The sequence below is a fragment of the Cetorhinus maximus genome, chromosome 5, assembly GCF_964194155.1.
Source record: "Cetorhinus maximus chromosome 5, sCetMax3.hap1.1, whole genome shotgun sequence".
NCBI classification, from domain to species: Eukaryota; Metazoa; Chordata; class Chondrichthyes; order Lamniformes; family Cetorhinidae; genus Cetorhinus; species Cetorhinus maximus.
The window spans coordinates 62,268,191-62,281,631 of NC_135883.1; the positions used below are offsets into that span (position 1 = coordinate 62,268,191).

General features: G+C 41.5%; 1 protein-coding gene across 1 annotated transcript in view; it reads left to right on the forward strand.

Moving 5' to 3' along the window:
* The window catches only part of LOC144680673 (CUB and sushi domain-containing protein 1-like), a 2,611,816-nt gene that overhangs the window by 2,447,503 nt on the left and 150,872 nt on the right, over positions 1 to 13,441 (forward strand). Inside the window, exons 51-52 of the mRNA XM_078541910.1 lie at positions 8,613 to 8,807; positions 11,753 to 11,926. Coding sequence (XP_078398036.1) covers positions 8,613 to 8,807; positions 11,753 to 11,926 — 369 coding nt within the window. The remainder of the gene's footprint in view (positions 1 to 8,612; positions 8,808 to 11,752; positions 11,927 to 13,441) is intronic.

Here is a 13,441-nt window from a genome sequence, read left to right on the forward strand (position 1 = left end):
GCAGTGCAGCTGGAAATGCTAACACAAATTGACACATTTTCTTCTGCTGCTTCATTATAGCACTCTTCATCGATGACTAGCCCCCTTCCTGAAGGTTCAGCATCTGTACCCAGCTGAGAACTCTCCACTGCTATATCTGCCTCCACTACCTGCTTTTGCTCACTTGTATTGTGTGCTTCACCATGTGACAACCAACTTATCTGTCTTGTTGGCTTTACCAAAGTATGTATATCCCTGAGCTGTTTGTGGATGTGCATGTGGTGTAAGATAGTGCATCTTCAGAATGAGTGACTTCCTCTGAAGTGTCATCATCCTTCTGCAGCACCTCCCCCTGAGCGATGCTTGCAGGAGCTTTGGGAGATGAAAGATATGAATTAGAACTGTCACTGTGACGGGGTTCGAAGTCATTATTTTGTAGATCATCATATTTCAGTGGCTGCTGATATCAAGTTAATGTGAGTGAGTTTTGTGAGCCATGTTTCTGTGTGATATATTTTAATTCTGTGGCATGTAGCTCTCCAAAGGCTACGCATACTGAGACCCAGATTATCCACTGTGCCACCGTCTCTGCAGCCATCAAGATGGAAATGACTGAATGTCCATTTCCGATTCTCTGCCTCTCCCTATGTTCTGTGCTGTCTTCTGCAAGGAGAGAAAGAGGAGATCTGTGAATTTGAAAAGTGGAATGTTTTGAGAGAATGGAACAACAATGCTTATGGAAGGTCACTGTGAGGCATAAGGGTGACTTGGAAATAAGATGAGGCAGAATGACAGTGGTGGCTGGCCAGATGGGAATGTGAGGAGGTGCTTTGACATAGAGGTTGGGTGCACCTCCATTGGTATGAGGTGTGATGTGCAGGAGAAGACTGTGTGAAAGGCAAAATGAGAGGGTTTGTATTAGAATGTGCCATTCTGCTCTATTTCCTGCTCTTGCAGCTCTGTAACTAGGAACATGGCACCTGCTGATCTTCTTTGCCACTTCTAGCCTTCTTGCTTGTGTGGTAATTATAGTTTTGATAAACGTAGGACTGTAGCTTTAATAATAACCCTGTCTTGTAAGATCGCATGATCTGTGTAAACCAATGGGTTAGCAGTGTGGGGAACCTCGAGGATGGAGTTCTTTTTTTGTTATAGAGTTGAATGCACTCATGTAGTTGCTGCTGCTGTCTTGTAAATAAAGTTAAATGTGTCCACCAAGAAAAATTATCTGGAAGATGAACTCTCTAACAAACTGGCAATGAGGATAATTCAGATCCAGTGCTGTACCTTGCCCAGTGATTGTGAGTATCTAAGATAATTAAAAAGAAAGGAAGATATACTCATCCGAGATGCCCCAGTTTGACAGAATTGATCCCTTTGAACCAGCCACAAATGCCTGTTCTCATTATATAGAACGTATTGCATTCTTCTTTCAAGCCAACAAAATCACAGGAGAGGAAAATAGGAGAGCAATTCTCCTGAATATTTGTGGGAGAAAGACCTACAATTTAATTCAAAGCTTGACAGCCCCCAGGACCCCTGATTTGAAGACCTTTAGTGAATTAGTAGACCACGTTAAGCGCCATTTTCAACCAAAGCCCTCAGTCATAATGCAGAGGTTCAGGTTCAATTCACAGAACAGAACCCCGGGGGAGATCACTGCCACCTACGTGGCAAAATTAAAACAACTAACGGAATACTGTGATTTCGGTGAAACCCTGAATGATATACTCAGGGATCGTTTGGTCTGTGGCATGCAGGAGGATGCTATTCAACGAAAATTGCTGGCTGAAAAGGATCTTGATTTTAACAAAACATTAGAAATAGCGCTTGCGGTGGAAAGCGCTGTAAGCAATTCACAAGCAATTCAAGGGCCACAAAATGGCGCCATTTTCCTAGTTGGACGGGAACAATCAGCCAAAAGTGGTGCGAAAAGTCTGGACTCCGCCGCGAAGTGGGAAACAACCTCGCTAATCGAAAATTGAGAGGAAACAGCGTAGCAGCAAAGTTGAAAGCTAATTTTTATCAACATGAAAACGATCATACTCCTAACGATTGGCAATTTAAAAAGGTAGAGTGTTATTTTTGTCACAGAAGTAGACATATATTGAAACATTGAAAAGTGAGATTTACTCAGGCTTCCAGGCAACAATTGAAGTCCAATGACGTATATAGTGTAGAAGAGCCAGACACAACCAATTCTGACATTTATTCATTATTCAACATCAATGTGAAATTTGGGAGGACGGAGCCAATTATAGTCACAGCGCAAGTGAATGGTAAACCCTTAAAAATGGATGTAGACATGGGCGCTTCTGCCACTGTAATAGGAGAACACACTTTCAGATATTTAAATAAAGGTGCTCAACAATTAAATTTGGAACAAACATCTGCCAAGTTGAAAGCATAAACAGGTGAAGAAATCCAGATAAAAGGTATCACTGGAGTAACAGTTCATTATAGGCACAAAATGATGTTCCACCTGTAACCATTGCTGAACCTGTGGTTCTTGTTGAAGTTGCTCAGCCAAGGATAGACATGCCCGATGTCTCTGTCAGAGTGGAAGACACTGAACTCCCTTGTGACTAATGCAGTTCCAGAGAATGTGGTTTCTATCAAAGAATCAGAAGTCATGAAGCTATGATGTTCCACACGGATCAGGAAACCACCTGAAAGACTGAACTCGTAATTTCATGAGCTGTGTAAATGTTGTTTTGTCATGAGGTAAATATCCTCGTAAATACAAAATGTACAGAAAAATCAAAGGGGGAGGAATGTAGTAATTATAGTTTTGATAAATGTAGGACTGTAGCTTTAAGAATAATCCTGTGTTGTAAATTCACATGATCTGTGTAAACCGAAGGGTTAGCAGCGCGGGGAACCTCTAGGAGGGAGTTTTTTTTTTGGTATAGAATTGGAGGCACTCATGTAGTTGCTGCTGCTGTCTTGTAAATAAAGTTACATGTGTCCACCAAGAAAAGTTGCCTGGAAGGTCAACTCTATAACAGCCTGCCTGTTTTCCATGGCTCCCTTCTTCCTGCTGTCCATGAGGGCCAGAATCTTCGTATGGGCCTTTCCAGCCTGAGGAATGCTGACCAGTGATGCTTCTGAGAACCATGGTACTGTCTTTCAACTTTGTTACTCCATCTATGCAGATCCTGGTTTGCTCCTGACACTTGTACAATGCTTCAATGCCGACCCTCACAAGCTTCCTTTCAGTATAGGAGTTGAAAGAGACTGATGTGGGTCATTGTCACAAATTCCCACTCCAATTGATTGGGAAACCTGGAAGTCAAATGTAAATGCAGTGCCCGGCTTAATACGTGCCGCTGAAACTTTCAGGTTCCTGAAGAGCTGTCCGTCTCCCACGCTGCCAGCTGGCCTGAAAGTTAAAATTTGACCCGTAGAATTTTACGACAGAGAAGAGGGCTATTTGGCTCATTGTGTCAGTGCCAGCTGTTTGAAAGAGCTTTGTGTAGTTAGTGCCACTCCTGTAGCCCTGCAGAGTGTTCTTTTCAAGTATATATTTAATTTTGCTAGTTACTATAAAATTTACTTCCAATGCATTTACCACCCATGCATTATAAACTAAAACAAAATTCCCCTTAATCTCATGTTTTCTTTGCCAGTTATTTTAAATTGGTGTCCTCTGGTTACTGACCCACCCCACCAGTGGAAACAACAGAAAGACAGTAAAGAAATAAAGACTTGCATTTATAAAGGGCAGAATCATTTCAGGTTTGCACTAAGTGTGGTAGTGCGCGTGAAGAATTATGTTTTACCCGCCAGCCACAGTGGCAGGTTTTCGTGCCATATCATCCACTTCCTGCGTCATTAATTATGCAGCCACAGGAAACACGCTGTCATGCTGGCAGGGGGCCTCTGAATCACCTGCCATGCTGTTGCCTCATTGTTTCCTCACTCCAGGTGCCATATCTAACCTGCAGCCGTGCGCACAATTCTCAACGCTTGCAGCCCAGGGCTGCTCCAGTGAAGACATGGCCAGGAAGAGTTCAGTGACCTGTCACTGGAATACCGTTTGGAGGCCCATCATGATGTCCTCAACCCGCTCTCTGGCTGCAGGAGGCCCAGCAATCTCAATACTCTGGCTTAGGAGGCTGTGGCAGTGGTGGTCAGTCAGAAAGAGGATGAATTATTTCATCTGTGCCATCAGGGTAAGGCAACCATCACACCACTCTAAACTCTCACACTCACAAGGCCATCACACATTCACTGGACAAGTTAACTCTGGTCCAGGGAACAGTTGTCTACCATGCTTTTGTTTAATTGAAAATAGCACAATGCCTGGACATGTTCTTTCTGCTTGAAGAGAACAGGGACCTGTGTATGAATATATGTAACGTCTGGCAAGTGTCATGAAGTTACTAATGTATATAATATTATTGGAAAATGTTTTTCTTTTAAAATAGAGGTTTAGTCTATGGGCGTGTCTTAATTGGATTAAAGCCAGCCAGTCTGGGTGCATTGATGTGTACTAGTTTTGAGATGTAAGAGAAGTAGAGAACAGCATTTTTTTAATAAAACATTCAAGAAGTGGGGTGAAATCTGGCACCTATCTAGCAGTTACCAAGCAATATGTTTATATTACTAATAAAATTGCTACTATGAAAGGGGCTTTATTGTTAAAAGAGGTGCAGCTCAAAGAGGCTGGTGATACAATGAGAATTTATATTCAATGAACTGTGCTAGGTATAACTTCAGTTTTTGTGTGTGCAGAGCAGAGGAAATATAAGATCAAAGCAGCTGTAAGTGTTCAACTGACTCCACAGGAGCCAAGGTGAAATGAACCTCATTTGAATTTGTAAGGTGAAAAAGCTTTGCCTGGTGTCTGGTTAAGTCTATGGTTGCTGTTGCCTTAATGGAGATTAGTTTGGGAATTTGTTAAAAGTTATGATAGTAGTCATTTGTAGTCATGTGTATATACTTAACTTGTGTAAATTAATAAAATGCTTCCTTTAGTTTAATATAAAACCCTTCAAAAACTGGTGGTCTGATTCTTAAATTTAGAGTTGCATCTCAAACACACCACTTAAAATATAGGTTATGACGGTCGTTTAAAGTTTCCCCCTGGGGTTTTCAAATAACTCAGCTTTACCAAAAGGCTGTCTCATAAAACAAGTTTGATCTACATTATGAGCCCAGCTGCTAATCTTAAATTGCTTATTAATATAGTTCTTAGCAAACTTGAAATTGTTCAGTAAGTGTTGCCAATCGCAAAATCACATCTAATGTTGGACACCATGGGCAGAAATTTGCCGTCGGTGTGCAGGGGGCGGGGCCCACTCGCCGACATGTAAAATGGCCAATTGAGGACATTGACAGGATCATTAAAACAATTAAAGGACCTGCCCGTCCAACCTTAAGGTTGGCGGGCAGGCCAGGAGCCCCGGCGGCAAATAGAAAAAACATGAAACCTCACCCATCGGCGGGATGAGGTTTCATGTAGGGATTTAAACAGTTTAATAAAGTTTTAGTGTAATTTATGAACATGTCCCATCTCATGTGACATTGTCACATAAGGGGGACATGTTAAGGATTTTTTTTTTCTATTAATGTTTTTAAAAGTGTCAGCGATCTCCCTGAGGCAGCACAGTGCTTCCAACCAGACGCTGGGCGGGCCAACTTAAAATGGCGGCGGGGCCTGCTTCTCCGGCGGGGATTGGCTCCCCGCCCGCTGGAGATTGGGCTGCGCCCACCTGCCCGGCAGGCAGAAAATTCTACCCCATATTCTGAGTTTTGCAAGCACAGGCTGGCTGGGTATGGTCAGCACACTGCCTGTTGCAAACAGCCGAAGGGACATGCTGTTTGATATGATCCAGTAGTTATTGGGATGCACGTCCCATAATCCTGGCATCACATTGACACTGAAATTCATATACAATATTACTCATCTGTGTGGTATGGAGAACGCCTTTTTGGCTTGACAGCAGTATCCACTTGTGCTGCTACTACGTAGTAGCAATGTGAAATGACTAACTTCATCTATAGCTCAAATTTTTGAGACACTTTACTCTTCCAAGGTAATTGAGGTAGACTGCACACTTTTCAGGACTGAAAGAAGTGGCTCCGACTCTATTTACAAGGTTGCTGATAAGGCCAATTTTATATCGTGTTGAGCTGTAGGAATCCTAAAGCGTATATGACCTGTGAAAGTAGGCTTGTGGTAGATAGTATTAGCGGATTTCTCAATTACTCCTCTGAGTTGATCCCATAGTGATTTCAGCAAAGCTGCAGAAAGGCTACTCTTCCTCTAAGAAGTAGCTCCGAGATGCTCATGGCTGATAACTTCAGGATGCTCAATCCTTGCGAAGATCTAGCCAGAGGCCATGGTACCTCAGCTGCTGCCAGGGCAGTCTGGCCATGCCAACTTTCTGGCACCAGGACAGTATTGGTTGAGGAGTTGGTGAAAGAGCTAACATGCTGACATCCTAAAGAGACGGCAATATGTACCACCCTCATTCCCCCACTGACACTCCTTTAAGGTTTGTCCTCAGAAATTACGCTCATCTGTGGGAGAGCAAGTTGCAGAAGATAAGTGACTACTTGAAAGTTGCAATCCGTATGGTTCAACAATCTGCCTCCAATGTGAAGTCATAAGCCAGTTTAGCTGCTGGGTGAACTTTCATCAAATTTGCAGAATGGACAAACATGGACTCCTATTGTGAAAGCCCAGTTACAGCTCTGGAGCTGACCATACTTTCCAGAGTCGACAACAGAGTGGTGATGTTGTGTGAGATGACATCTCTCAGGCTGGAAACAGACTCTTCCGCACCCTTAGCCATATTTTTGAAACTCCTTGCCAAGCCTTCCAGAACCACCTTGTGTGAGCCAGCGACTTTCTCCTCATAGCTGAACCCTTGAATTCTTTATCTTTGTGCTCCCCAGCAAAGCTCACAGGAGACCTGGCCCTTCAGCAAGCTGTCTCCTAGGCTGACCCTGCTGAAATTTCCTGTTGCTGTCTTTCTGTTTTTATTGCTTGAATATTTCATTGTTAGTGTTCTTCATAATCATGCTTACTTTTTAATTTGTCTCCACATATCATTCTTTGATAAGTTTTCAGTCCCCTCACATTCTAAAGAAAAACTGGCTTAACTCACTTGATGGAAAAGCATTTACAAACATAACCACTTTAGTGTTATCTGAATGGATCTTAATCATGCTTCAGTACTTCTTCACAAGTGTCTGATTGTCTCATGATTGTTGTCAGCATTGATGAAGAATCCACTTGTATTCATTATTCAAAGTGAAGTTCAAGTTTCGGTTTCTAAGATACCAATGTTCCAAAAGTCAAATGGGAACCTGATTCCATATAATGGCTGAAATTTGTTTTACCCATGTTCCTCGACAGATTGTAGACTGCTGTTTGTTGTTTCTCTCTTCTCCTCCATTTTGAAATTGGTGATATCATCTGATATAGGGGTGGAAGATTTCCTCTGTTTATTGGGGTACCAAAATGACAAATTGCTTTATAAAGAATGAGTTACTGATTTTGCTATCCCTATAATTCAGAGGGCGTCCTTGCCTTTGGTCCTATGGGTATTCGTATTTTTCCTGTGCCTCAAATCCTTGCTCCTTTTCATGTGTGAATCTCCACCGCAACTTTAGGCACACAATTGATTAGGAAAGCATCATAGCCAAATTTTGTTCCTGTCTCAGCCAATGTCCATATATGGATAATGAGTAGTAACAGCAATTCTGGGTAACATTTCATCTCCCTTGGTCACTGAAACCAATTTTGGCATCCCACCACCATCTTGCAAAATGTGATCAATGTAGCAGCTAATAGAGATTGAATCTGGGTGTTCCCAATTTATGTAGTGCCATAGCACATTATGGTTTATAGAGCCAGTATGCTGTTGACAAAATATTGGTGAATTTATTTTATCATTTTATGGATCAAATTCACTTAGGCTAAGAAACACACATAAGACTTTACTGATTGACTCAAGTCTCTATTCCATGCAGACCCTTATGACGTTCACTGTTTGACTGTCAAAGGATAGTTGGGATGTCACAAGCACAATACTACCAAAATACTGTCCAACTAAATTTCCAGAAATCACAGATGTGTTCTATCAGAAATCGGGTGTTCATCAGTAAATGTCAAGCACATTTTATTTTAATTTTCTATATTTGCTGTTATAGCTTTTGGGACAAATTACATGCAGCTTACTAAAGGAATATATAGAATAGTGATCTGAACAGAGGCAGTATGTGCCTTTTTCAACCTGAGAGCTATTTTTAATGGAACAAGTCAACCTAAAACCTAAATTTCCTCATTGGTCAAGAACTAAGCTCTTTCCCTCCACCCAGAAGAAAGCTTTCGAAAAATGTTGCCATGAGAGACTGTCACTGCAGAAGCCAGGAGGTATCTAGAAGCGTCTTACATTTGTAATGGGACTATATTGGCCCGTTTTAAGTTTTCAATTTGGTCCAGATTTTTCTCTTGCAGCCTGATCTGTCAGCCTGTGTTGACATCTTGTCATGTATGGCAAAACTTGAAATGACAACAATGAAATGCCACCATAAACCTTGGCTTTGTAGAGCTAATTATAAGTGTTGAATATAATAGTAATAGATCACCTTTTATTTGTTTTCTCTTTTCTTCACAGCTGTGTCATGTCCTGCTGTTGAGACTGTTCTTTCAAAAGAAGTTGTCAGGAGACTCGTTTATGGGTCAGTGAATGAATATGGCACCAAAGTCATGTTGAGCTGTAAACCTGGCTATTACTTAAGGGGTCACAAGGTCATACAGTGTCAGGCTAATGGCACATGGAGTGGATCCAACGAAAAAGCGAACTGCAAAAGTAAGAGCAAATTATTTTGATTTTATTTAAAAATTATTGTGCAATTTGAGATTAATAGTGTATATATGCCAGAATTTGTATCACTGATCACTTACAAACAACCATGCACTTTAGTTGTAATTTTCTATTAGACGCAATGGTTATTCATTGATTCACATTTTATGTGAATTGAACTGATATCTCTGTGAAGCACGTACGTAGTTAGAACTGCCAATTTTATTATAGAGCCTTTAATGCTTTAAAATGCATGACTTGACGTAAGCTTAATACATTAACAGGAATTAAATGAATGTCTCGTATTCATGCAATTTGCGTATGCTGAAGCCAAAGGATGTCAAGACTTTGGAGAAGGTGCAATGGAGATTTACAGGAATGATGCAAGGGATGAGAGGCTTCGGTTCTGTAGAGAGATCAGTGACTGGAATTGTTCCCTTTAGATTAGAGAAGGTTAAGGGAAGATGTAATAGAGCTGTTCAAAATTATGAAAGCTTTTGAAAGAAGAAATAAAATGAACTGCTTCCAGAAGCAGGAGGAGTGATTAGGAAATTTATTTTTTCACCGTGAGTTCTTTTGATCTGAACTGCATTGCCTGAAATGGTTGTAGAAGCAGATTCAGTAGCAATGTACAATGAGGAATTGAATATATACTTGAAAAGGAGAAAATGGCTGATCTCTGGGAAAGACCAGGAGTATAGGGCTATCTCTTTCAGCCAGCACAGATACAACAGGCTAAATGGTCTTCTTTTCTGCTTTACGTTCTATGATTCCATGAAACCGACTTCTAAAGAGAGATTTTTCACTGTAAGTGAAACTTTCCAGACCTAGAAATTTGATAGAACAGTAACCATTTAATCTCCGTTATAGCAGGTAGGAAGTGCTTGCACACTACCCTCTGGAAATGTCAGAGAAATTGCTGTGGCTGGAAAAATAAAATATTGGGCATGTTGGATAGCTGAAATGAAAACCGAAAATGTCAGAAATAATCAGCAGGTCAGGCAGCATTAGTGGGAATTGAGAGAAACAGACTTGGGATCTTCCATCAGAACTACTTGGGGCAGGATTTTCCCGTCGGGGGGGCGGAACCCACTCGCCGACGCGTAAAATGATGCGGGATGATATCGAGCAGAACTCCCGAGGTCACCGCGCCCCATTTAAATTTTCAGGAAGGCGGGGGCTCAGCAAAATCAGCTGTGTGCCTACCGACCTGTCAATGGCCAATTGAGGCCATTGACAGAGTCATTGAAGTAATTAATGGACCTGCCCGTCCAACCTTAAGGTTGGCGGGCAGGCCAGGAGCCCTGGCGGACTTCAGAAAAAGCATGAAACCTCATCCACGAGCGGGATGAGGTTTCATGTAGGTTTTTAAAAATTTAATTAAAGTTTTTTAAAAAGTTATGGACATGTCCCAACTCATGTGATAGTGTCACATGAGGGAACGTGTCAATGATTTTATTTTTCTATTCTTAATATTTTTTATTGTAGAGCCGATCTCCCTGAGGCTTCACTTTGCCTCAGGGGGATGAGTGCGCTCTTTCATGCGCGAAAGAGCGCACTCTTGGGTTTCAGGATTCCCCCCCGCCCGCACAGGGAGCGCATGGTGCTTCCATGCGGACGCCACACTGTGCGGGCCTTAATTGGCCAGCCCACGTAAAATGGCAGCGCGCCCCCAATTGGGGGTGCCGATCGGAGGCACGCCACTTGCACGCCTGCACTGCAACTTCCCCCACAACGTGGGGAAGATCCAGCCTTTGGTGTACTCAATTGGTATGAGATGTGCCCATCAGAAATATGTAAAAAGTTGGATCAGTTATTCAAATTAGAATTCCATGCTTCTTGCAGGACCTGTTTCTGATTCTGGTAAATCCCAGTGCCCGATGCTCCATGTGCAGAACTCAATCAGCAACACATGGTGCTAACTGGCACGAAGGATCCCTCACCCGAGCTGTTTAAAGGTGTTTGTAGAACTTAGAGTTTATTTGCTAGTGTGTTATATCAGGCTGCTGACTATTTATTGGAGTGATTTTTTTTTCCACTCTGGAAGCTTTCACTTTGTGTAAAGAGAGAAAAATTCTGCCCACGTTGCTCTGTTGTTGGAGCCTCATAGATAGTTTAGCTGCAGTCATGGGTTACCTTGTTTGGTTGCCTTTGGGGCTGGAGGATGTGGTGGAGTAGCAAGGAAGACAGCAGACAGCAGGAGTATCTGCGCCTAAAGGGAGGAGGAGAGCACGGCACAGACACCCACACCCACAGCAGGTATTGAGGGAGAGCTCTCTTCTATTAACTTCACTGAGAAGCAATGCCTAAGATGTCTTCACTTTGCCAAAGAGACCATTATGAATATTATTTGTTGTTTGATTAATAGTAAAAGGTGGATGTTGTGCTTGTGCCATTCCCTATGCATTCATCTCTAGGCCTTTTTTTGTTCCTTTCTTGATTTTTAAAAAATGTCCCTTCTTTCAAAGGTGTTGTTTAAGAATCATTCAAGCTATGACTTCACAAAATGGTGTGTTACTGAGCCACACAGGCCAGGACGATCCCAACTTTAATCCTTGGTCTGTATCTGACCGTTGCCTAGGTAACATTAGGGACATTACAATTGACTAGTATGGGAGAAATCAATTAGGATTTCTGCTCTTGATTACTATCTAGTGACCTGTGCTGTAGCCTGTGTACATATGGATGTTGAGTGCTGTAAGGATCAGCCTTTTGTGTGATTTCCCCACAATCAAACAACTTGTTGGCATTCATTGCCTTATCATATTTAGTTTCTGAATTGAAAATACACCCGGGGAAAAAAAGAATGATCAATGGATGTTCATTTGAAACTTTTAAGTATGAGTCCTAATACCAGAAGTTGCTACACTTGACCACAAGATAAGAACTAGAAAAAATTAGAACAGCTTTAGTGAGTTCTATTCTTAATTATATGGCTTTTTTTAAACCAGTTGTCTCATGTGGAGATCTCCCTTCCCCACCAAATGGCAATAAGATTGGGACACTACAGACATATGGGGCGACTGCAATCTTTACTTGTAATACTGGGTACACACTGGCTGGATCTCATGTTCGAGAGTGCCAAGTAAATGGACTGTGGAGTGGAGTGGAAACCAGATGCCTAGGTATGTATCATAGACAACTGACACCTGCAACTGAAGGATATCAAGTCCATCTCACAGCAATAGTATGTATTTAATATCACTGTATAGTAAAAAGTAATGCAGCAAGTAGAAATATTGACATCCAAGCTTTGAGATCAGAATTTCAGTAAAGCTCAGACTGATGGGATGGAAATCTTTTATCTGTCATGGATGTAAAAGTCTAAAGTGCTATGTATTTAGGAGGTTTGAACATAGTTCCTTTTAAGCATGGATTCTTCTACAGATGTCAGATATACTTGCATGGGAAAGAGTACAGCAAAGATTCACTAGATTGGTTACTGGAATGAGAGGGTTATCCTATGATGAGAGGCTGAGTAAATTGGGCCTATATTCACTGGAGCTTAGTAGAATGAGACCCAACCTCATTAAATCATGCAAGATTCTGAAGGGGCTTGACAAGGTAGACACTCAGAGATGTTTTCCCCTCACTGAGGAACCTAGAACATGGGGGCACAGCCTCAGGGTAAGGGATCGATCATTTAGAACTGAGATGAGGAGAAATTTCTTCACCCGTATGGTTGTGAATCTTTGGAATTCTCTACTCTTAAAGAGTTTTGGGCGCTCCATCGATGAGTATATTCAAGGCTGAGAAGGATAGATTTCTGATCAAGGGAATCAAGGAGTATGGGGAGCAGGTAGGAAAGTGGAGTTGAGACAGAAGATTAGCTATAATCATATTGAATGGTGGAGCAAGCTTGAAGGGCCGAATGGTTTAATGCTGCTCCTACTACTTATATTCTTATGCCTTTAAATTTATAGTATCACTCCATGCAGCCACAAAGATGGCAGGTGTTAAGATTGACAAATTTACTTGGTGCATTAAGAGTTGCTGTTGTCGGAGTAGGGCATGTGTGGGTCATGGGTAAGCTACATTATTGAAGCAAAGTACAAGGAAATAATAAGTTTTACCTAACCCACATCATACTTGGACTAAGACTGTATCATTCTAAAACTGGATGACCAAAATGGAAAGAAAAATGCATTCCTTTGCATCTTTTTACAGCTGGTACAGGTAATTGTGTTTTCTAAGACACAGTGTTCCAATTCAGTGCCCAGAGCCCACTGATAGCCCGTATTAAAAATTCATGTGCACACGCTGCATAACTCCTGGCTATTCATTTATATGGTGAGAAATTATCAAAGCACACATCCAACTTCTAATATGTACTTTGAGCAAGCGAGCCTTCCTGCCAGGAGCATGAAATCAGACAGTTACCTCCATAATACTGTGCCCTTATGATCATGATTCAGCTGATTTGCTTTATAGTTTGCATGTGCTCTTCCAAAAGTAAAACGACATTTCACATTGCATTACTAAAAAATTGTGTGTATCTTAATGTTACATTTCTTTTCATGACGTTGTGTAGGCTGCCATTTTTGGGAGAAGTTGGTATTTTTTGATCTATCTTTATATCCAGTTATACCAATTTTTTTTTCAAATCCGAAAAGTGTGATAGTTTAGTTCCTGACACACAC